At 45.4% G+C, this 25,395-nt stretch overlaps 1 protein-coding gene across 1 annotated transcript; it reads left to right on the plus strand.

Moving 5' to 3' along the window:
- Positions 1-884: 884 nt before the first annotated feature.
- On the plus strand, positions 885-25,321 carry LOC119383506 (cytochrome P450 2C31). The gene is made up of 8 exons (XM_037651677.2): positions 885-1,080; positions 5,636-5,757; positions 13,400-13,506; positions 15,680-15,987; positions 18,811-18,926; positions 21,442-21,700; positions 22,834-23,024; positions 24,681-25,321. The coding sequence occupies exons 3-8, from the start codon at positions 13,450-13,452 to the stop codon at positions 24,860-24,862; spliced, it is 1,113 nt and encodes a 370-aa protein (XP_037507605.2). The 5' UTR covers positions 885-1,080; positions 5,636-5,757; positions 13,400-13,449; the 3' UTR covers positions 24,863-25,321.
- Positions 25,322-25,395: the final 74 nt, after the last annotated feature.

Genomic DNA, 25,395 nt, shown 5'->3' on the forward strand with positions numbered 1-25,395 from the left:
ACGCTTAGTTGGCGTTCAGAGAACTTACAGCACGACAACCGCTTCGGTCGTTGGAGCAGCGGTTATGTTGAGTTACGCGAGATCCAATACAAAAGAGTTCGCTGCTAGCCGTACTTCGTGCAGCCTTACAATTTGTTGCTATCGCATTCGTTGCTTCACTCTGAAGCGAGACTGCGATTTTTGTACGCATTTATTTATTTAGAGTAGTGGTAGTCCAAGGTGACAGAGGGTTACACGTACAGAGAGAGATACAGATGGAGGAACAGTTTTCCCGTTCAGTCGGCATTTGAAATAGGCATACACGCACACGAAATCACGTGTTCTGCGCATGTGCGTTTTTATGACACCGGATGTTGTAGATGGTTGTGCATCTGCGCACTTTCGCTCAGGCAAATTATAGTTGCACTTACAGCTCAGTCCTACAAAATTCCACAACGCGGTGTGTTCGGATTGAGGTAGAGCGCGATGATCTAACGCACACAGTCATCATTTCAAGTCATGGTAAGCGAACCATCATCCTTTGATTACAAAACTATTTGTTGTTGGAGTGTTTTTTTTTCAATATTGGCCCCCATTTTTTAAAGAAATACCAAGGACCTCATACAATAGTTACGAATATCAGTTCTTGCATTCCGCCCAGCGATCGGAGCAAGATATGACGATTTTTACCAGCGGTCTTTGTGCCATCGTAGCACAAACATGCAACAGCTGCAGAACAAACGCCCACACTGCCGCTTTGCCTTTATCTTAATAAATGTTACATGCATGAAGGTGCGTGTGCACACATGGGCGTGTGTGTCATGCTCTCTCCACTTGGAGTGGCAAAACATAGAAATTATTGTTGCTTTCTCTTTAGGACGTGCTACCGGTATGTGCCAGTTCGCTATTCACCATCGTTATCACGGGACTGCTAGCCACATTTCTAGCAAAGTTGCTGCGTCCTGCGGAAAAGAACCGCTCTCCCAAGACACCTCCCGGACCGCCATCTTGGCCTTTACTCGGAAAATTGAGCTTCTCATCTTACCGCATTCCCCTGAAGGAATCTGTTGAGTGGTCGAAAAAATACGGTCCCGTTGTAAGGTACAGTATGAATCAAATAGAATGTTGATTTTGCTTCAGAAAGATAAAAGATCTTGAATGAACGACAAAAATTTGTCCCGGTGCCTGCCTTACTTACACTCGCATTTTACTCTTCATTACTTCCAGCGAATGCAATGCGCAGCAGTATCCAAACTGTACCACTCACAAACTATACGCTTGGTGTTAAACGTCACACAGCTAGGCCAACAGGGCGAAAACTATGTGTAGCCCTTGTTGAGGGAAGTTAGTGATAATACGAGCACACGCAAAGAACCGCGACTGCAGATTTATTCTGCGAAAAGATTCAAACAATGTGTTATTCAATATTTGGCGCCACTCCAATGAAAAATAAGTGTACATTTATAATACAAATGAGATAACAATATTGAAATCAGGTTTTACTTTGGAAGGAATGTTTGTTACAAAGAACGCACATGGGCTTACTCAGGCTGTCTTGTTGGTCAGAGTTCGAGGATTACGTATAACCTTTCTTAGATTCTTGCGTTCATCCCACATACAACAGTCAAGATGACGGTATGGATTAACCGAGAAGCCCACATCCGCCTTAATTTTTTAGAGCTACAGCCATGGCCGCTCGATAAAAAAAACTGCGGCCTGTTGCGTGCCTCGAAAGCCGCGTGAGCCGTCTATAGTTGAGCAGGTTACAGCTGCGGTGCCACAAGACGGCTTCCACCAAGGTTATTTAATGCAACACACGAGTATACTTGTGTTCCGGGCTTCCTCGTGGAGCCTCGAACTCTCGCAAAATATTATTGGTGATGAGGTCATCAACACTTCTCTGTATGCGTTATTTTCTACGGAAAGAAAGATACCTCATTTCATCCTTTCGACCATTCAGTGCCAGACGAAAATGCGGGGTCACCGACATTGACATTCTTTCTTGTCGATCAGAGACACCCCCCCCCTCCGAAACGCGGAGGTTGCTGGCGGGATACATCGTCTCGCGCGCAATTCAATCCTCGTTTTTGTTCTAAAGGTGCGTGCCTCTACATCTACTAGCGCCAACGCGGACAAAGCTGTCTACACAGCATTCCCGCTTGTGCCGATGTGTTTCTGCTGGACGCAACAGGCCACATTTTTCCTTTTTAACCAGCGGTCGTGCCACAGCTTATAAAGACGGCATCACTTCATGTCACTCGAATAGTAACGCCACTCAAGCGGCCGTGCTAACGCTTACACGAGATTTTCCACCCCAAGTATAAATGTGTGTTAACTGTCTCCCACCTGGCTACGTGCGTTAAAAATTTTGAAACCGATATTCGGACATTCAATGTTTGACAAGAAGTTTCCCATTCTCGACAATTCAGCAGTTCTTTCATGTCGATGCCAATGAGGATAAACATCGAGCTACAATTACTGCTGCTTGCAGGAACCCATTTACTCTTGCCAGTAGGCTACGTCAGTCAGTAAGGTGTTTTGTGCAGCGCTAAAAGACGAATACAGAGAAATTCAGAGCAGAGGGCGACCGCTTTTATCCCAATTTATAACCAGGTACGGAATCACCAAAGCATACTCGCGAGCGCATCATTCGCAAAAATGAGTCTTGTATCAGCCTTTCGTGCTCCACTACACAGGTTAGCCTAGCAACTAGCCCAAATGCGATCGTATTGAAGTCGCCATGGGAGGCTTGTCATTTTGATGTTTACCTCTCAAATCGATCAATCGGCATGAGAGTGGTGAAATTATTAAGCGCTGGTTTTAAACAGCTCGGAAAGGCGAGATAGAAATGAGCATAAAAATGGTTGGTTGATCCCTCCGTCATAGGAATCGGTATAACACGAAAGTGAAACGTGTCGTCACAGAAGTAGTTTATTATTTATAGTGCATTGGTATATGAGAGCTTGTACAATGTCTACTGTTGTTTGGCAGATATAGCACCGGTTGATGTGGACGCATCCCACTCACGTTGACGCCTAGTGGCACATCTCCGTAACGACGGCAAACGCCCGTGATCCTGATTTAACACTTGTGGTAGCTGAAGTTCTTAACGTATACGTGTACTCCGCATATGATGAATCCCGCGCAAAGATGGCATCAACAAGCACACAATAAACACTAATGCTCGATATGCACTCCTTCAAAGCGTCGCGAAATGCGAAGAGAAACGCTACGCGCGTCGTGTCTTCCCTCTAGCCTGCACGTTACTTCTCACAGGGCGCGCAGGGAACGCGAAGCGACAGCCAGGCGAGCATCGGAGAGCTATTTGTCGATATGGATGGATGCTATGAGCGAGGCTTGCGCTAAAACCGCCACCACACGGTGTGTTAAAGCGTTGACGAAATTAAATGCGCCGAGTGGGACGGTCGTTGCAACAGTGCGTTTTTTTTTCGAGCCTGGTGGCACAGATGTCACCGCCCCGTTATAAAGGGGACGCTCATAGCATCCATCCATCCATGATCACTGCCAGACGCAAGTGTGAAAGATAAAAGGCACGTTCATGCCGCCTCCGTAATGTGTTTGGCGGTAGCTCAGTGGGCTAAACGCCCGCCAGCCATCGTCGCGGACCGAGAGGTCATGGGTTCGATTCCCGTTATCGGAAGTTTTTCTTAGTTTTTTTCCTGTGTCATCTGATGGCATTCATTTTGCTGACCTACTTCCGTGACGGAAATACGTCATGAAAGTCTTGGTGGACCCCGGCATAAAACACATTCGTGCTAAAAAAGAGAAGCGGTGCTCACGCGGAAGGCGCTTGAAGTCTCTTAACTGTAAGTACAAGCTGTAGGTGTTAAACTGCAATGTAGTACTTCTGCGTAGGTACGTGCGGCTGGAGGCTAAAAGCGAGGCCATTATAGGTGTGCGCAGAGTTGTCCACTAATTGGGAGGGACGTGGTTGAGGAGGCAGCCCTCCTCTCCCCCCATCCCCCTGGTGGTCGAGTTTAAAAGAGATGAAAAACCTTGCAATGAATGCACATCCGTGGTTCTGATAATGACATGATTCTCATAATGACCTAAATTTTGTCCTAGGCTTTCGGGGAGGAAAGCTGGGAAGTAAACAGTTATTGGAGGTAACATCAGGGGTCCCCGGCCGCTGTTATTGTCAAAACCTGCGTTGACATCACCCGTAACGTTAAGCAAAGACAGAACAGGACCGACTCAGTAAAGGATGCGGTAGACTTATCGCCCCATTAGCTGAGTAAGCAGGGTCGGAGGAAGGGGAGAAGGCGTGGCCGCTTCCTCGGCCCCCCTGCCTTCCATCTACGCCCACCTAGGGAGCCCGTCACTGCTACACAGAAAAATCGCACCATTCTATCATAAATTTAGCATGGTTGCAAAGCTTCGGTTGCGTTTGGCTGTGGAAGGGTTTGAAATCAAATGGCCATAGAGAAGAGCCTTGATTGCCGTGCGCACGAAGGCAGTTAGCGTGTTTGATAGGTTGCATAGAGTCATTCCATCCAACAGCTTTCCCCACTTCTTTGTATACCACGGGTGTGCGATTGTGGATCATCGTTGTTGATGCCTTGAAGGTATTGTGGGTCCCTTGAAGGCTTTGAGGCATTGAAGGTGATGGTCTGACTTTCTTCTTCGAGCAAAAATATGGTGCAATCGAAATCCCTGGCAGGTTGAAATAAACAAAGGACTCATTCCGTTTCTGCAGCGTGAATTTGTTTGCACGTGCTCGTTCCCAAAGCCTACTGGAAGAATTCTTAGAGAGAATGCTGCAAACGCTCGTAAATTAAGTAACAACATAGGCTCATAGTAATGGGGATGCATTCGTGTTTCCTAGCCCAGACAAACAAGCGTACTCGATTGGTGTTCAAATGTGTTCACAAAGCAGGAATCTGTAAAGTGCGCAAAAATAATATCAGTGAAATATAATTCAGGCAGTACAAATCTATAAATCTAACATGGCGTTATCATTTCCAAATTATTTGTGCTTTCAAAAAGAACTTCAATGGTGAAATGGAAGGCAGTCGCACGTATTTACTACGATATAATATAATAAAAAATGCACGATCGCTATCTGTATCTCCACCGCTAGACATTCCTGAGCCATGGCTTTATAGGCACGCTGCATTTCATACTTGAAAAGCCGCGAAGCTGCATCACACGAAAGCGGGATTTATATTGTGTGTCTGTATCTTATTTATCGCTAACAACTCTTCTTCTGAGATATTATATTTAGTGAAATTACAGTCAGTAATGAAACTAAAACACCCAAATCACGAAGGTAATTTACATAGTGGCTCGAAAACTCGCACAAAATAGTCCAGGTTGTGTTTCAGTAAAATATTTTAGATATTCTTTTAGCAAACTGTGGTTTCCAGTAAGATCAGTTTTCTTAAGAACATTAATGGTGTTTATTGACACCTTGAATCTGTTTGCACATATATGTTCAAATCAAAATGCTTTCAGTTTAAGCGTGCCTAAAACCTTCTATACCCCCTATGATTGCAGATTTCCATTTGTCCCCTGTTAGTCCTACTGTAGATATTTTCAGACTACTGTGAAAGTCTTAAATTTATATTGATTATTATATGGTCGTTATATCTTCCTTTTATCACGTTCTACTGTGTGGCCCACATGGGAAACGAAGACTGAAACGAGGTTCTGTCGACATCGTGATCCTCAGTGATAATCAGCAGATTAAGGACATTTTCTCAAGGCCGGAGCTCCAGGATCGACCAACCAACTGGGGTCTCAGCTCTGCCCAAAAAGGTCAGGCACACCACAGTTTTACAGCGAAAGCTGTTATGAGATCACAACAAGGGCCGTTTTCAGCGCCGTAGTTGTCCGCCGCCGCCGCCGCCACCAGTGTCCGTAACTACTATCGCTCGAACTAAGAAAAAAACGAAATAAGAAAAATTTCCAGGATGGGATGAGGTTCCAGCCTGGGCCCTCTGCGTGGGAGCCCAGCATTCTACCTCAGAGCCATGCCGGTGCTTGGAACTGCTTTGCAAAAAGATCCTATACCATTAACATGGGTAACGTAGCGTGGTAGAAGAGTAAAATAGCAACCAAGCGTCACACAACGCGAATTCTGTCCAGGCGTCACACAATGCTAATTGCGCAACGAGTGGGTTGTTGAATGCTTCCAGCCCATTACAAAGGGCTCTGCCATAGTTCTTCATCGTCATGAGCCACAGCATCAACAAAGTGCACATAATGCCTTGCATGTGTTTAGAAGGTACCACGGTTTTCCGCAGAATGACGAAAAATTGCACAGTGGCTGCTTCCGTACTTCACAAAAATTATGATTTGTGGCGTAGTGGGTAGTGTACTTGCTAGAGTACTGGTATTAATAGCCACAAGAGAGTTTAAACCCGGCTCCAGAAATGCCGCTCTTCGAGCTTTCGCTGTGACTGTGCTGCGCTTTCCGCGCAGGCCTGGCGTTTTTTTAGGGCTGAAGCGCCTTGGGGTCTCGGCGTGTCGGCGCGCATCGTCGTTGGTTAATTTGCATGAGCGTAAGAGAGGGCGCCACCACCTCAGCGCTTGGCGTGTGCTGGGAGAGAGCCAACGGCGCGCGTTGACTATGAAAACACTCTTTCTGCGATGAACGCAGAATTACCAGCTCGCAAGGAACGAGAACGCGCCATCGCCCGCGAGAGACAACGCCGACGCAGGCAGCGTCTGATAGCGAGTTTCGTGATTAAAATACGACTGCTCACGCTGCACAATCGTTCACCGGCTAACCCATATATATAGGCACTGGAGCTTGTCCTGCAATGTAGTGCCGGTTGCAGATTTCTCTTGTGCGTAGTTGAACAATAGACATTCGCAGCGTCCGCGTTAACTAAAAGCGGACTGCGGGGGCCTCTGTGTCTAATCGGAGTCCCCAGTTTTAGGGGAGAAGTCCCTTAAAGTCTCGGCTTGTCTCGTCTGCTGTACGGCGTGTGTCGTCTGCTGCAGTGACGGTCCATCTCATGATTAAAACCGGTCCAGCGCAAGAGAGGGTGCCACCGCCTCATCGCTCGCCGTGTGCCGAGATAGAGCAAACGGCGCGCGTTTTGCTCTGGGAAACACCAGCGCACACTGCATGTTTCGCCCCTCCCCGGGTTCACGTTAGTGGAGATAAAACACCATTCCCTACATGCCCCTTGGTTAATTGAATTCTAAGGCGGTAGAACAGTTGAACTTCGATTTAACGAAGTGATGATGATGCTCGAATCATTTGGTTAAATCGGGAAGTTCGCAAAATCGAGAAAAGAAATTTTTTCCTACTCCGCGATATAAACTAATAAAAAGCGATCTCCAAAAGGTACCGCAGCGTTGTATTTGCCGCTAAACCACACCTGCGCGTTTTGAAAAGGCCGTCAGGGTGGCCCGGACACGGGAGGCTTCATGTCCGGGCGATGTGCACCAGGTAGGCAGTCACGTAAAGCTATGAAAGGCTTGTGGTATGCAAAGATGAGGAGAATGAAAGCAGTAATCGTGCGAGCAGGTGGGGAAATAAAGTTGCAAGGCGACCCGTCACGGTGGTCTAGTGGTTATGGTGCTCGACTGCTGACCCGCAGGCCGCGGGAGCGAATCCCGGCCGCGGCGGCAGCATTTTCCCTGGAGGGGAAAATGCTTGAGGCGCGTGTGCTTAGATTTAGGTGCACGTTAAAACCCCAGGTGGTCGAAATTTCCGAAACCCTCCACTACGGCGTCTCTCATAATCATATTGTGGTTTTGGGAAGTTCAACCCCTACAATTATTTTTATATAAAGTTGCAAGGCGGCAATCTGCGCCATCTGTCGCTTAAACCATGAAATAATGATGGAAGCCATCGTAGCGCCCCTGTGGGAGGACTTACAGGGAGAATAAATCACAACGGCCGCTAGAGAAATCTGGCACGTGCTATCGCTGAGTCCATTGTTCCGTGCATCGGCGCAGCCGCGGTCTCGTCCATAATAAATATAGAGTCGTGAATAGGAGGACGATATATTTTAACGCAATAGTAGTGCACACGCTTGACGAAAAACCCGTATGTGTGGAAATCAGAAAGAAATCACTGCTTTTTTCTCGTTATCTTAAGGCAAAATTTCGTAAATCGGGTTTTGTGCTAAATTTGTATCGTTAATTTGGTTTGATGACAATATTGAACCATGTAGACACCGGCCGGGAATAGACAGTGGCTTCGTTATGTGGAGATCTTCGTAAAATGGGTTTTTGTTAGGTCGAGTTTCAACTGCAACTCTACTAGCGAATTATTATTTAAGTACCTTATAGGCCATAACCAGTAAGCTGACCGGTCTGTAATTTTTCTAGTACTTGACATCCGTTTTCTTGCGGATTAAGATGATGCAGGTATTTTTATAGAAGGTAGTGCAATATAACCAACACCTATTATAACTTTCATAGATTGCGAAACAGCATCTGCTTCAGTTGAATTCTCAGCAGCCATGGAGGCATTTAGGAATCCTAGTCTGGACGATTCATGCATGGACATACATGACGATATCTACAGCGGCTCACAGCCTCTATAGTCCTATATAAGGAAAGCAAGAAAGCCTAACAAGGAGCATTATAAGGCAGGGCGATACGACTGTCCTCAATACTATCCACCGCATGTTTACTCGAGATTTTTAGAACCTTCCCCTGCGAGCAGTTGGGGATACGAGGTAATGGGATTCGCTGATGATATTTCCTTGCTGAGTAACTCAAGGGACGAATTGCAAAGCACAATTACCGAATTGGACAGGCAAATCAGAATAGTAGGCCTACATTTGTTATGAAGCAAAGTTTAAATAAATAACATTCTACAACCTCGGAATACAACAGCGGCTTGGAATAGGTAGCGGGCCACTGGAAGTGGCAAGAGAATACGCCTCCTAGAGGCAAATAGTGACCGTAGATACTAACCATTCGTATAAATTAACTAGAAAAATACGTATGGAGTTGAGTTTATTTCGCAAGCATTCTCAGGTAATGAACAGCAATTTACCAGTATTCCTGGATATTAGCAGCTACGTCTTACTGGTACTTACCTTTGGGGCAGAAGCGTAGAAGCTTCCGAAAAGAGTATAAGTGAAATTGAGCACGAGGCAACCGGTCATGGCAAAGAACATTGCAGTGGCGACGTCAAGGAACAATAATGCCACGCCCACTTCTTGTCTTGTTTTGATGTATTCGGGTTTGACCGGCAGGGACGGTTATCAACGCTCGACGCTGTCAGCGAAGCAGTGTTCGAGAAGCTTCGCGAGTGTAGTAGATCGTTTTGTTAAGACTGCGCCCCGCATGCGAATGTTCCAGCTTTGTCGAGAGATAACGCCGCCACCAGCGATATTGCTGGAAAGTTTGATAGCGCCTGTATAAAAGCCGACGCGCTTGACCCTTGTCAGTTGATCGACGGTCGACGCTCTGTTCGCCGCTAGCAGTGTATAGATGTAGTTTGACTTTCAGTTTCCCGGCCACAAGTTCGGCGAAATAAAGAGTTTCATCTCTGACGTGCCGACTGCTGCCTTCGTCGACGTCACGACCACGTGACCATATGAGATAAGAGTGGTTCAGTGAACAAACACTAAGGCCCGTATTCAAGAACAGAACTTGAGCGTTGCGCAAAGTTGACTTATGAAAGTACAAGGAAATTATACGTGTGAGATTTCACATAAGGTTCACGTATGACAGTACCACTTTTCTGGGTACGTAAGGCTCCTAGGAACGAGGCTATCGAAGTTTTCATGCTTGTGTCACGAAATAAAGAACAAATAAATTACTGTAACTCTCGTGGCACCCTGGCCGTAAATGTTCTAGTCTTTATCAAGGTACATTTTGTAAGAGGCGAAATAAAAATTTCTTGCTTTTGTCGTTTTTCAAGCCTTCGGCTGGCCACGAAAAGCAGCCGCCACTCAGCAGCCGCCGCTATAATGTGGCGGTCAGAACTCGTGGTTATTTTGTCGTCTTCAAGTGTATTTGTCACTGTGGTGAGATATCGTGTGCAATACGAGCGGTTCTTTCGTAATCTAACGTGCATTTCGCTCCTTGTATTCCTTTTCTGCTGTTCAGTGTTTCGTGTAGTTTCCTAACTTCTTTTACTTCCGAAGCGCCTGTGTGCATTCTCTTTTTTAGGAGCGAAGCTCCTTTGGCCCACACTCCTCCGCGTTGTCGAAGCTCCCTTCTCTTAAGCATCGCTTTAGCTTGCAGTGGCCGATGATTTAAGAGGAAATGTTTAGGCATTGAGCGGTTTAGTTCTACCGCACCGAAAATTCGAGGTTAGAAGAAATAAGCTCTGTTCACAACTGGTTTTAATGGTCGTCTTCACTTTCACCATCTATATCGTGGATTGTGAAATGACAACAATCATTCTAGCGCACTACGCGTGCTTTTGTCGAAGGTAGTAGCAGACGGTCTCCCCACGCGGCGCCGGTGCAAAAAGACAATGAAACGCTGCGGGTCGCGTTCCGTCGCTGCCGTCAAATGTCTACGCCACATTACCGCTCGCACCCCCCTCGCACCTGTCACCCTCTTCCTGCGCTGCGCGCACCTCACACTCACTCGCTCCGTCGTTCCCGCCACAGAGCGCAGCAGACGCTCTACCCACCCGCTCCCCACACTACCGCCTTCATGAAAGCCAGCAGCGAGATCAGGAGCATAGTCATTAGCGTCTCATGCTTCGGTGATCGGTTGTATTGGTACACGGAACAAGTGCTAGTTTTTTGCATGCGACGAAGCTTTTGCTCGGGGCTTTGTCCGTCCTTCCCTCACGCGTACGCTCCCTACTGCGCATGCACCAACTCTCCCCCATCTCCTCGCGCTCACGCGAGGAGGTGGATGGAGATGGGGTGGAGTAGGGGGTGTGAGCGCTGCCTCCGCTTTGTTTCTCCTCTTCCGTTTTTCTCTCTCCGCCATAGCTGTGGGCTCGTATTTAATGCGGCGCGTGCTCGCTCCCGTTGCACTCTCCTTCGCAACGGCCCTATGAACGCTCGCGAAGCTGAACGTAAACGGCAACGCCGGCAAGCGAATCTCGAAGCTGCGAGGCAACGCGGAGCCGAAGCGCAACGGAAACATCGAGCTGGGGGGTAACAAGCGGTACACAACATATACACAACTCCACACACAAATGAAATATACACGGAGACATACAAAACAAGGGAAACACAAGTTAACACCCAGCGCTGCTTCGCATCCCCACAGTGTTCCCTTTAGTGGGAGATGGTGTACTTTTTCTTAAGGCTCGTTCACACCGGCGACTACCAACGGTCGCGCGACTAAGTTAGTCGCAAAGCGACTGGTCGCAAACGGTCGCAAATGGCCGTTTTGGTCGCAAAGCGACTGCTTTGGCTCAGTCGCTCGCTGCTCGATTTTTCAGTCGCGCGACTGCAGTCGCAAACCTCTGAACCAATCAGATGCGCAGAAACAGGACGTCAGCCTATTTTACGGGGCAACGGCAATGCAAGCTGTATACGAGCAGACGTGAATTCTATATGGCGACGGCTATAAGTCGCACGCAGGTGTGAACATCGGTCGCTTTGAGTCGCTTTTTGACTTCCAGTCGCAAACGGTCGCGCGACCATTGCTAGTCGCCGGTGTGAATGAGCCTTTAATCATGGGAGTGTTACCATATGAAGGAAACCAACAATAATAAAAAAATTACACCATCTCCCGGTAAAGGGGACCATGATGCGATGCGAAGCCGGAGCACTTGCACGATCGTGTTCCGTTGGCGTTCGCTGGGTATGGTACCGACCTCGCGTCGTGGAACGCAAAGTGGAACACTACGCGCGTCGCGTCTTTCCTCTAGCCTGGCCGTTAATTCTCACAGGGCGTGTGGGGAACGCGGTCGACAGGCGCGCGAGAGAGAGGCAGCGTACGAGAGGAGAGAGAGGGGGAGTGGTCGCGCATGCGCTGTCCCTCACCGCGGCGCTACGCAAATGAGAATTTCGGCATGTCGAGCCCGCATTTCAGAGGAGCCAACCGAGGCAAGCGCTGGACTGAAAGCGCGCAGCGCTCTACCATTTGCAGGAGAGGAGACTAGAGGAGGACAGTAGCGTATGCGCAATGAGAGCAGAAGCGAGAACGCAGAAGAAGCGCAAGCAGGTGCTGGTAGAGAATTGGAGAGAGTAACGCGCAGCTGTTGGAGAGAGGGAAGGAGGAGAGTTGCGCATGCGTAGTGTGAGTGCGGACTACTACGCCGCGTGCGGATTACCACGCCGCGTGACATACCCCCGAACAAGAGATACTTCGCATCTAAAAAACTGCTTTATAGGTTACTGTCTTTCACTTGCTCCGTTACACAGTCTATTCGGGCGCCCACAGCCAAAGCCCCTTTTGCCACAGCTGTTCTGCAGACACAGTCTGCCAATAGCTGTAGTTGGGCGCCCGCAGCAGCTCTATGGACGCGTGCTGCCAGCCATTTCTAATAAAAGCCTGCGTCTGCCGAGCTCCTGCGGACGCCTGACTAAAGCTGTTTAATGAAGCAAGCGAAAGAACCTCACCTCTAAAATATATTTGACGCATGTATTCGGCATACAGTGGCGGAACCTCGTTAGTTGACCTTTGGACCCAGCGGCAGCATTTCCAACAGGCGCTGCACCGCTCGCATAGAAAAGCGGTTATACGCCGCGCCGTTATACGCCTCTATAGAATTCTGCCGATCCCTGAGAACTGGGCCAAACGGCGGCGCATAACGACAGGCTTCAATTTGTGAAATCTCTTCCACACGGCCAACAAAATTAGCGATATCGGAGAGATTGCCGCCGTAGTCGGCCATTTTGTTTGACAAGAAAACAGCGAAAGTCTCCCTTAAGGTAGGTAGGAGCACTACTTTCCGGTAGTTAAGTGCCAATATAAGTTTCTCTCAAGTAGAAGATTGCTCTGTGAAACGCGTTAAGCGCCGATGGGATACTTAAGTTATAAGTTAAGGATAAGTTTCGTTTGTGGATACGGGCCTAAGACGTTCATAACGTCTTAGGCATAACCTCTTAGTCGATTCATTAATGTGCATGCGTGTGTTTGCATATGCACATGAAATCTCATAAACATCGGAGGCAACCCCGCCCTTCCTTCTCTATTTGGCGTCCCGCCACGGTGGCTAGTGGTTATGGCACACGACTGCTGATCTGAAGGTTGCGGGATCGAATCCCCGCCGCAGCGGCTGAATTTTCGATGGAAGCGAAAGTGTTCGAGGCCCGTGTACTTAGATTTAGATTTAGACCTCAGGTGGTCGAAATTTACGGAGCCCGCTACTACGGCGTCTGTCATAATCATATCGTGGTTTTGGAACGTTAAACCCCATATATTATTATGATTCCCTATTTGACTACACCTATCCCTTCACCATATGCTACTGCGTTAAAATGGCGTACTAGTTCCTATGACATTGAGATTAATCATACTGCCGTTGAATTACGTTCTAAAGTCTTCAGGGCTTATTTTGCAGGTTTCTCGACCTTCAGTGGACCGCAATGGAAAGAAAACAGGGATTTCACAATGCGAGCATTGGCGAAGATTGGATTCGGAAGTGAGATCATGCGGAAGCACATACAGGTTTGGGGTTATGTATTGAGAGCGGTTTGTGAGTAGTTCATGAGAAGATAGTTAATGCACGAGTGAAAAGTTTGACAACAACTGCTTCTGATATGAACGCACCCCCTGGCCGCATTAATAAGCATGCCAAATTCTTCAGCGCTCATAATGATCCAGCGTGTTTTCATATCGCAAGTAATTTAATGTTAGTTTTCATCGTAACCAAAATCTACGCATTAGAGAACAACCAAAGTAGTGATGTTCGATAAATTGTGTTTTCCTAAAGCAGCGATTGTAGACAGTCTAACGTGTCTGTGATGAGGAGTCACCAAAGTAGAAATGTTGGTAGTCAACGCTTCGACAAGGCATTACCTGTGTGATTTGCGTTCTTCATACAGTCACGTCATTCAATGCAAAATTTGGTACATGTCAAGATAGCGAAACGGCCGCAAGCGCACCATGAGTGGGGCATGTATGCCATGCATACATGATGTGTATGTCATGATTTTCATCTTATGTTCGCCATACATAAATGTCGACTCGTACTAATGCTGGTGTATATTCATCTAATTAAAGGGCCGCGAACGCGCTGAGACCATGTCATATAAACCATGCTGTACATGACATGGGCTTCAATATTTGCACGATAGGACCCGTCACTTATGTTTGTCATACACTCTTGTCACGCCATACCAATTTTGGTATATATGAAGTTGACGAAACGGCCGCAAGTGCACAACGCCGTGGAATGTAAATCATGGCTTTCATGGCATGCATGTCATGATTTCCATGTTATGACCTGTGATTTATGTTCGTGATACAGTCATGTTATGCTACATTAATTTTGGTATACATCCCATTAACGAAACGGCCAGGAGAGCACAAAGTCGTAGGCGGCTAGATAGATAGATAGATAGATAGATAGATAGATAGATAGATAGATAGATAGATAGATAGATAGATAGATAGATAGATAGATAGATAGATAGATAGATAGATAGATAGATAGATAGATAGATAGATAGATAGATAGATAGATTTCAGTCGCGTGAGTAGTAATTACGTGGTGTTACGCGAGTTTTAGACATGTAACAGACTCGGCGATCATAGTTCTTGTATTGCACGCCGCAAAAATCAGCGCACGTGTTGTGGCAGTGAAGCAGAAGTTTAAAAGGACGAAGCAAGCGCGTACCGGCTCATGATGACGACAATTCCTGTTCGCTCTAGTCGGCGCAACGAAACGCATAAAGAGCTCTGCTCTTAAAACGATTCAAGACTTAGAGCAGGAAAGCATTTATTGAGCTTGAACGTGAACCTGAAAAAGACAGAGGTAATGCTAGGTGGTCCGGTGAAATACCGAGATTTCGATATTGACAACCTGACCCGTGAGCAGTAGAAGGGTATGTTGATAGGTATAATACCAACAGGGGAAGCTACTCATACAAAAGAACTCCTCCGAAGGATAAGGATTCGGTGGTGTGCATATGCTGGGCACTCGTGACTTATGACCGGCAGCTTACTACTGTCACTAAAGTGAAAAATTGCACATCCATGTATTTCGCCAATTTCTATATGTGAGGAAGAAACTTGCACAATAACAACGAAACTCGAGCCAAGTTGAACGCACAACGTGCGACAGAACAGAATATAATTGGCCTGACAGCAGAGTGGATCAGAGAAGGAAGGAAGGAACAGGAGAGAGAATATACTAGTTGACTAGAGAGAAAACAAATTGACGTGGGCAGGCGAGGGCATGAAATGGACAAATAACTGATGGTGAGTGTCAGAGAGAGAAACGTAGAGAAAAGGCATGGGAAATCTCCGGTTGGCGACCCTGAGTGGATACCAAGAGATAGAAGTGCGGCCGCGAAAGGCAAGAGGTTAGGTGGGGTGAAGGAAATGCAGGCATGGAATGGAATAAACTCGAGCCGGACAGGGTGCTGCTCGAACTTATTAGAAATATGGAAACGACATGCAGAAGCCAAAATTACAGAATTCTACTGTATAGATTCCTCTTGCGCAGACATGCGCATACGAAGCTACAAGCTGTAGACGCAAGGATGGTAGTGATACCAGCTGATTTGATTGTTCTCCATTGTCTATGTATCTGTCAGATGCTACTTGCATGTCTTGACTTGTATCATTTGAAGGCTCTTTTGAGTTTTACCATTTCTTTTTTACTGCAATGTTTCAGTTTGAAGCCAGCCATCTAGCAGACACTTTGGCTTCGCACCATGGTCGTCCAGTGGCGAGCTTCGTGTACGGGCATAGAAGCCACATCAACTCTATTTGCCAGTTCCTGCTGGGATACCGTTATAATTTGGATGATCCGCGGTTCGCCCCGCTGCAGGAAGCTATGTCCAGCTTTACACTGCAGACAGCGGCTGCACCTGTCGAGCACCGAGCGGCTTGGTTGCGACGTACGCTGATAGAACCTCTCTGGCCCAGCTCAGTCAGCGCAAAGCGCCGACATAAGATATCCAAACTCAACGCCGTGCTCAGGTACTATGAGGGATATGGTTACGTTTCCAAGCGTTTGACCTTCTTAGACGACAAACAACGAGTGTTTGAAAGTGCACAACCGTTTCTGCAGAGCGATGTCGAAGATAGAATGGCCTAACGCAGCTGTCGAAAGATGATATATTTTATGCTGGTGTTGCTGGCGTCATGCAATACAGTACAGTCATGCCGGATGGCGGCCAACTGTATGATATCTTTTAGGCGAATGGGGCTGGAACACGAAAAAAATCACGGTTTCGCTTAAAGGTAAACAATGAATGCGATAGCGCCAAATTGTAATGTTATACGAAGTAAGGCTAGCAGCCCACTCTTTTGGACCGATCACACGTAACTCAACAAAACGCTGGTTTAAGGGAACACGGCTGCTCCAGGGACCGAAGCGCTTTTCATACTGTCAGTTCTATAAACGCGAAGTTTGCGCACAGAGCACAGCAAGTTTACGAGCCGTCTCCTGATGCCTGGCGAGATAGTGCGCGCGCCAGCGAGGGTGCCCTTCGAGCGACGCAGCCCCCTCCCCTCCCCTAGCGTCCCTACATGTTCCTTACGAAATACGGGCTGGGCGTTTCCGCTATGCTTGATGAGCAATCGACGGCAGGCCTCGCATGCAGGGTGTTGTTATTGCATGCGTCCCCCGTGCCATGGGCGGCCACCTCGTTTCATCTCCGCTTTGGCCGCTTCACTCGCCGGTGGAACATACGATGCACGGGGTGATGCTGTCAATTTAGACATTATACGGAAAAGGACGGCGATGGCGACGGAGACGCCAACGACAAAAACCCTTCGAGAGTGTTCATATCATTGCTATAGCAATAAACCTACCTAACTCCGCGACGCCACACTGCCATTCACGTGCTGTCGAGTGGGTGCGAAATAGAAGAATGTTTTTAGGGGCGAAGCTCCTTAAGGCGGCACCCGTTCGTCCCTCGTAGTCGTAGTCGTAGTGAGTAACCAGTCTTACGCTTTGACCTCCAAGGTGGTGCCGGTGGGAGATTTTTCCTGTGCGTTGTTGAACAATAAAAAATTCGCAGCGTTAGCTAAAAGCCGACTTCTTCTGTCTCTCATTCCCATTAGCAGCCATTCTTTACCTCCAAGGTTGTGCCTGGTGAGATTTCTCCTGTGCGTGATTAAACAATAAAAATTTTGTTCAAAACGCCGTTGATTGATGAAATAAACCAACGAAAGACGCCAGATGTTCTGTAAAAGCAAAACGAAAGAACGCCAGATGTTTCTAAAGCAAAACGAAAAGGCGCCAGCTGCTTAACGAAAGACGCCAGATGTTTTCTAAAGCAATGCTTTTCTAAACAATGAAAATTCACAGCGTACATGTAAAATTAAAGTGAGCTGCAAGTCGTCATAACTCATCGAACCTTTAGTATAAACGCGCCCGATCTCACGTCGGTGATGATGTACTGGGCAGAATTCACGGAAGATTCACGGTTTACCGATGAACCTCCGCAGCTTCGCCCACTCATCATCATTCACTCCGTGGATATGCTGTGATTTTTTTTTTATTCCAATAGCGAGCCTATGTCGCCAACTTAACGAAAATAGAGTTCTGTAGTAATACCTTATCAGTGTAATAAAATTGGGCGTCTCACTAAAATGCACCCTTGAAATACTGTTGCAATGAGCGCACGCCAGAGAAAAAAAAATAACAGTAAGTGAGCTCTGAGGTCAGGAACAGCTACGAATCGCGCTGCAGGTGGTCAAAAGGAACACGTACAGGAGAGCCGGACAAAAGACACATGACGCCGAAATATTTTCTTTGTATTTAGGTTTTTGGCATGAGATCTAATTAAGAAATATATCAGTTTATACGTCGATTGATACCTGCAGTAAGTTTCTCGCGTTTTCTGAAAAGCATGTGATGGAATTCTTACTAAGGAAATCATAAATGCATCAATCTGTGAGTGGCCAAGGCTCGCGTGGTCATAATTTCAAGAATAATTAAGGTAACCAGATGATACATTAAGTTTCTTGAAGTGCCGAAGCTCTTACATGCCCATTGGACTCGCAAAAATAATCCAAATATTTCCCGCATAGTCTATATAAAATGAGACAGCCATTATAGAGACAAATACAACAGTTTTTGGAGGCACTAGTAGCAATAAGTTCAATTACCGCACAATGGAAAAATGAGGTCTCAGTTTAGGTGACCCTGACGGAATGATTAGATGGATATAGTTATTGAATACGTATTTCAAAGTCAATGTCACTGCACAGGCTGTCAGAATTTTTATCTACTCCATTCTCCTATTCAGTGTTAGACATGTTTTCTGGCTCGTAATTTACGCGACGTAATGCGACAAGATTAAACTTATTTCTCAATGATGAAATGTAAATCGGTAACACTTTGAAAGAGCATGGTTTATTTGAAAGCGGATGCCGCTTTTTGCAAGATATGCTGACATATATTATCTTGCACTGTACTGTATGATGCTCAGATAGTTGAACATTTGTTTTTGCGCAATAAATGATTTGAGTTAGGCGCCGGGTGAACGACGGAATATTCAAAAAGGTGAAAATACTCAATTGCAGCCATGATAAAAACAATACCGCTTATTGAAATGTTAGCTCCGGCGACACCGCATGTTCCCACAATATTCCATTGTTTCATGCATAATGTAATTTAGTCTTACAGAGACTTAACGCCGGATTCTTAGAAAAATTATTCGTTCTATTTGCGCCTCGCAGTCATCACACAACAAAATGCATAGGAGGCAAGACATTTTGCATGCAGTGTTTTTACTGTTCTTCAACGAAGCGCAGAAAATTTACTACAGAAGCTGCTTCTTGTGTTTATAGAGAATTAGTGGAGAAAAACGAGGCGACCAAGAACAGTGGGCGGACGAAAAGCTATATCGACCTGTACATGGAAAAGATTCGCGAAGCGGAGAATCACCACGAAGGGTATTTCACAGGTACGTCATTTACAACAGACAATATAGGAAACAATTTTTACAGCATGTATTCAATGTCAGTTAGCACTACGGTACTTTGTAAGGTCTTTGGCACTCTAGATCGTCGCGTCGGCGTATACTTTATGGTTTAAGTATGTTGAATTAACAATAGCTGCCTTTGAAAAACTTCAACTTTTGTTGTAACTATAATGCGCATCGCATACAAAGCGCAAGCAATGAAACTATGTGGACCAGCCACACGGAGACGAAGTTATAAGGTAGTTGCGATATTTTCGCTGAGTGAAAGATCAATGAAGAGACCAGCAGTGTAAATTTCATTTTAAGTGTTAGTAATAAATGGGAAGCATTTCTTAGCGAACCCAAGGCACTTTGAGCGTTTCATCTATCTATCTATCTATCTATCTATCTATCTATCTATCTATCTATCTATCTATCTATCTATCTATCTATCTATCTATCTATCTATCTATCTATCTATCTATCTATCTATCTATCTATCTATCTATCTATCTATCTATCTATCGAAGTTGATATCTGCGCAGGAACGGCGAGAACAGACATTGGTAATTTAAATAGAAATCGTTATAAGATGAACCTATAGAGTCGTAATGTCGGTGCATAGCCTCCTCTAAATATAGGAGGCTATGGTCGGTGCAACGTCAATTGTGGTTGCTGTGCCGGTAGTCTAGCAGTCTAGCAGTCTAGCAAACATTACATTTGTATTTCCATGACTTCGCAAGCTATATTCAAGCGTTGCTCGACTCCGGAGGAGTACGCTAACGAAAGTTACGTATGATATTCACATCACCGCAAAGTAGTGTGCACTTCGTTTCGATAACACAGACGTCTGTGCTCTAACGTGGCTGCTGATACTCTTAGCACGGTAACGTCTACTAAAGATGCACATTTTCACAAATTTGTGTACCTATGAAATACATGTTATCTAGTAACCTTCGCAAAATTAGCCTTTTATAAAAATGGACAAGTTTACTTTTAAAATAAAAGTTTCGGGAAGAACCTTTAGTACCGGCTCACAGTATCAAGCTCACTCACGTAAAAATACAGGTTACTTTGTACAGTAGAACAGCGGGAGGAACGTAAAGAACAGCGGGAGGAGAGGCGGCGGGCTATGCCCGTCTTATCTTCGTACGGTAGATAAGAAGCGGCGTGAGCAAGGGGAAAAGACAAATGTCGCTTCCACACATCCCACACGCGGCGTACAAGTTCAGATGGCTCGGCGGGCCATCTGAACCGCCGAGCCATCTGAACTTGTACGCCGCGTGTGTGATGTGTGGAAGCGACATTTGTCTTTCCCCTTGCTCACGCCGCTTCTTATCTACCGTACGAAGATAAGACGGGCATAGCCCGCCGCCTCTCCTCCCGCTGTTCTTTCCCTCCCTCGTTTTGTCACTGTTGCTTCCTTCGTGAGTTCTCGCTTCCTTTTTCTATTTTTTCTCTCTCTCTTTTTTTTTTGAAAGTATTGTCTGGCCCCGAAACTGGGTGGGCGGCCCTTGTGCAGCGGGTTCGGCAATGGCCGTTTCATTTCACTTCCTCCAGCCGAAACTGTCAGGGCAAAATAAATATTTGTTTCCTATATTGTAGTATGAAGTCTTTCACAATTTTTATTACGGTAGCCAGAAGAAGTTCTCGTTATCCTATATATATATATATATATATATATATATATATATATATATATATATATATATATATATATATATATATATACACTCTTTATGTTGCCCAATTTATATTCGCAATGGCAACGCGCTGGTGATGTACGGTGACATACCGGTACGATACCCAGTGCTTCGTCGCCACTTGTCATGATTTACATTAGTGGAGATACGGTGATTTTTTTAAAGGGCTAGACATGTTTTGTCCCTAACTAACGCTTCGTTTGTGCGTTTCTTCCTACTGTACCGTTAGGCATAGGCTCAAAATTCACCTTCACGGCCACAATGTGAAGAGCGTTTACTGAAACCCATGCGGAAGAGAGAGCCTCGCAAGTGAAAAAAGATGGTGCGTTCCGGACAGTCAATAGAGCATTTTACGTAAGACGTGTGGGCGCAGCCAACTTGGACTGTTAAACGAACGTTTTGTTATTTCGCATATCGTGACGGGAAATAATAGTCAAGAAACGTCGAATGCACCAAGCCAACAGTTTTCATGCGTGCGCGTTTACCGTATGAATGTTCGTTTAGTTAAAGATAGGAAACAGCTATAACAGCCCTACATGGCAGCACCGAAGCCCATCCGTAAAAAAGTTTATAATTATTTCAGGCTGCCTCTCACATTCCTAACAAGACTTTTTATTGCGAACATAGACGTTTGTTAAAAATAATATATCCGCATTAGCTGTAGCATTTCAATTCAACTTGCTTTATGAAATTAAATTTTGCAGTTTTTATAGCGAGAGTAGATATGAGTACCTAATGCACACGACCTACACGATAAGCCTATCAAGTGGAGCAATATAAGAATAAGTGCAGTAAATTCTGAATGTTTCTCGCAGTGGATACACTGGTTGGAAACATGGTTGACATTATGATGGGTGCGGCCACCAGCGGCAACTATTACCTACACTGGCACCTGCTCAACGTAGTCAGCCGCCCTGACACGCTACAAGCTGTTTTGCAACGAGAGATTGACGCCGTTGTAGGCAGTGATCGCTCACCACGCTGGGAAGACCACACATCGATGCCACTCACCATGGCCACCATTTGGGAAATGTTCCGCTGGAAGGTGGCCACACCATTCAACGTACCGCGCGCGTATGTAAAGCTTTCGCAGCAATATTCTTTCCGCATATTGGGCGATGGCCTGTTCACTTGCAGTGGAATGCGTTATTGAATCGGCATGCATCTGCTGTCGTTATTAGTCCTCGTCAAGCGAATAAAAGCACTGAATGAAGCAGTGAAAATTGCGGGAGGCGAGGAGGGGGGGTTGCGTGGTTACTGGCGGATATTTACGATTCCCAGAAAAATGGAGTGGGGCGCTTGCTCGGGTAGGGTTGCTTGCTCAGGATTTTACGGTAAATGTAGGCTACTAATATTTAGCTTTAAACTAAGTCTCTTTTGTGTTTCTGTTCATTGGGAGACATTTGTTTATTACTTCTTTCTCGTCATGGAGCAAAATTTAAACGCGTCCACGCGGCAGTATCCTTGGCAAGTTTCAATAATTTCTTAATAATCCGGCCTCTTTCACATTGTCAATTTTGTAGGGTGTATTGACTGTTCGGGATATGATAGCAGATAACTGCCGATCGGCATCGACCGTAAAGTTTCTCATTTGCATCAGGGATTAAGATTGATGTGGTTAGTCTCTCTGTTGCCTATTAACCACAATTATTTCTAATTGGCAGCTTCCACACCCAGAATACATGATCGCTATTATAAATGTTTTACAAGAATATCTAATATATAGGTGCGCACGTCAACATCCATGGAATAACTTATGACTTAGAATAAAAGAGAGCTGAGTGAGTTGGTAAGTATTCATGTTAAAGAGCCAGGGCGTGCAAGCTTTTGTGCCTTCTTGCTTTTCCGCCGTTGTGCGCCTTTTCGAATGATAGTCGGCGTTTGTGGTGTCTTGACTTCTCTCTTGTGTCCTTATTTGCACTCCGTGTTTCTTTAACGCGAACTTATGAATACTAGAATTTTAATTATTTGCAAATAGGTACGTTAAAGATATACCGCGTTGCATTCATGAAGCATACTGCAGGCATTGTTCTCGTTATGACCCAATTAGTACTAGTTCTAGTTGGGCTGTTCAAGCTCCAAGTTATGAACTAAAAATAGAAATATTAAGGAAACACGCAGGACGAAAAGAAAACGGCCAGCTCAAGCAGACAATAATAGAAAGAAATATGTTAGAAGCAAAAGTCGTACATTTTCTTGCTTTCCAGTGTGGAAAAAGATACAAACATCGGTGGCTACGACGTCAGGAAGGGCACCGTGATATCTCCAAATCTGATGACAGCCCACAGAGACCATAAATTATGGGAGAATCCGGACGAATTTGATCCTTCGCGGTTCTTGAATCCCGACGGCACTGCCAGGACAACGAGACCTGACGGTCTGCTTTCGTTTTCCTTTGGTGAGGTCAACATTTTCAATGAACACTTAAAGCGCAGTGACAGACGCTGGTAACGTATTCTGAACAGGAATGAAGCCATTACGCAGAAAAAAATGACCTCGTAAAAATGTTTATTATGCACGCAGCTGTTGCTTTTGCTGTTGGATGATACATTCCGCAGGCATGTAGCCAAATGGGGCTTTAATTATTGTTGTAGTATTATCATGTGCTCTTGTCATGCCTTCTTAAATTGTAAGTTGATGCAGCCCAATGGATACCTACTATTTCGCAACTTCCAGGGGAAAAGTCTGGCAAAACAAAAAAAAAGAAAATATGCATTGAACTTCAAGAGTAACCTAACCACAAATATAAAGATAAGCGTTTACTAACGAGCAGTGTTTCATTTTGGAAAACTGTGATATAATGTATAAAAAACATGAGACCATTCCACTCAGTGAAGATGGGTGACCAACGAAAATGCGAGGAGCGGGTACTCCCTTCTCTGCTGTCATGGCCGTTCTTCATAAGCGTGCAGTGGCGTAGGCAGAATTTTTTTTTCGGAGGGGGGAGGGCACCTCCTTGATCCGACATTGGGTCTGGACAGAAAAGTGGGGTCGAGTGTCATTTTGTGCTCTATATCCCATGAGGCAAGAAAAAAATTACGGTGGGGGGAGCATGGGCCCGGTGTGCCCGCATCCCCCCCCCTTCCCTGGCTACGCCACTGTAAGCGCGCTGCTCCTTGTGCGTTCTCATAATGCGTGGCCGCCCCATGCTGGCTTCGTAAGGCAACGCCTATTCGACGCCTCGACTCGACTGACGTGGAGGCACGTACTGGCTGCTATTTATCACTTGACTATATTAGTTCTTCCACCGAATTCGCACCGGGTTTTTTTTTTACTTTAACGATTCATATATAAATTTGTAGCATGAATTGATAAAACCCCTGGTTCCCTTTAGATACAAGTGCAAGAACTAATGCATTACAGTAGTTTTTCCACTGCGCCGCAGAGGGCACTATGGCCTTTTGCATACGGACAGCGACACAATAATTAAATCAAAGAGTTATGCTATATACAGCTACGCTGTAAAATTGCCTGACCGAACGGCATCAACAATTATTTATCTGTTGTTCAAAGTAATAATTATATTGGAAACAAATGCGGGAGTTCTGAATTTAAAAAAATATTTAAAAGAATCACCTTCGCTTTCAGCGTAAAAGCGCTTTCTTTGCTTGCCCTTCTCGCGGAAATGTAACGGCTATATTAGAGAAATTTTCTATTAGCACCCTGATATTTGAATGAGGTCTCCTACACTTGAAAAAAAGAGAACATTTCCATTGAAGGCGTATGACTTAAATACAGGGACAAAAAATCCTAATATACACGAACTTCTGCGTTCTTCTGACCATGCAACACGCTAGTCTACTGCTTCGCAGCATAACTACATGCACAATGGTAATTGCCCACCTTGCCTGGCGCAGCAGTTTATTGCTGTTTATTTTCACAAGGGAACCACTACAACTAGCCATTATATTAAAGAAAGCGAACGAGGTTGCACGAATTAATACTTCATTCCATAGTTCGGTACGCTATTATGATTATCTCCTCGGCAGCGGAGACTAAAATACCTGCTTGGTCTGCGGCGAACTTAGTCTTTCTTAACCCATTTTTCGTTTAGGGCGGAGGGCGTGTCCAGGCGAAAACATGGCCATGGTTGAGATGTACCTATACCTGACCACGCTGCTGCAACAGTTCCGCATACTTCCCGAAGACGACAAGCCAATCATCATAACGCCATTTGGTCCGTCATCAGAATTGAGGGACACGAAGCTACGGTTTGTTAAACGCACCCACAAATGAGATAGAAAAACGCTGTCGATGATTTCAGGTGTAATTTGAAAAAGTCTGCGCATGAGTCTTGAAGGCATTTGATTTGTTCCATAATATCGCTCATTTGCTTTGGGCAGAAGACGTTGATTTGCAGACGTTATTAAAAAAATACACTGTGCGTTTGTTTATACAATACTCAGTGAGTCCGAAATTTCAAAGTTGTGAGGAACATATCGGTAATAAAATATAATTAAAAATACCGTCATGCTGTAGGTAACTTTATTTCATTGGCAATCTACCAAATAAAAGCGAACAACTGCATGAAAGTAAACACCGCATTTGTTAGGTAAAAACTCTTAGAAAAAGGTTTGATTAGTGCACAAGCAACACCAGATACCAAAACAGATATGAACTTTATAACAAGCAGCATTACGGCAACAGTAAATGTCATTTATTCGAATAAGGTGTGCTGTTGCTTAAAATAATTATTTGGCATCTGAAAGAAATAATTCTTAAGTCATTCCTAATTACTGTAAGGATGGCAGCGCCGCTAGGGCGCGAGC

This window comes from Rhipicephalus sanguineus, chromosome 2 (assembly GCF_013339695.2).
Source record: "Rhipicephalus sanguineus isolate Rsan-2018 chromosome 2, BIME_Rsan_1.4, whole genome shotgun sequence".
NCBI classification, from domain to species: Eukaryota; Metazoa; Arthropoda; class Arachnida; order Ixodida; family Ixodidae; genus Rhipicephalus; species Rhipicephalus sanguineus.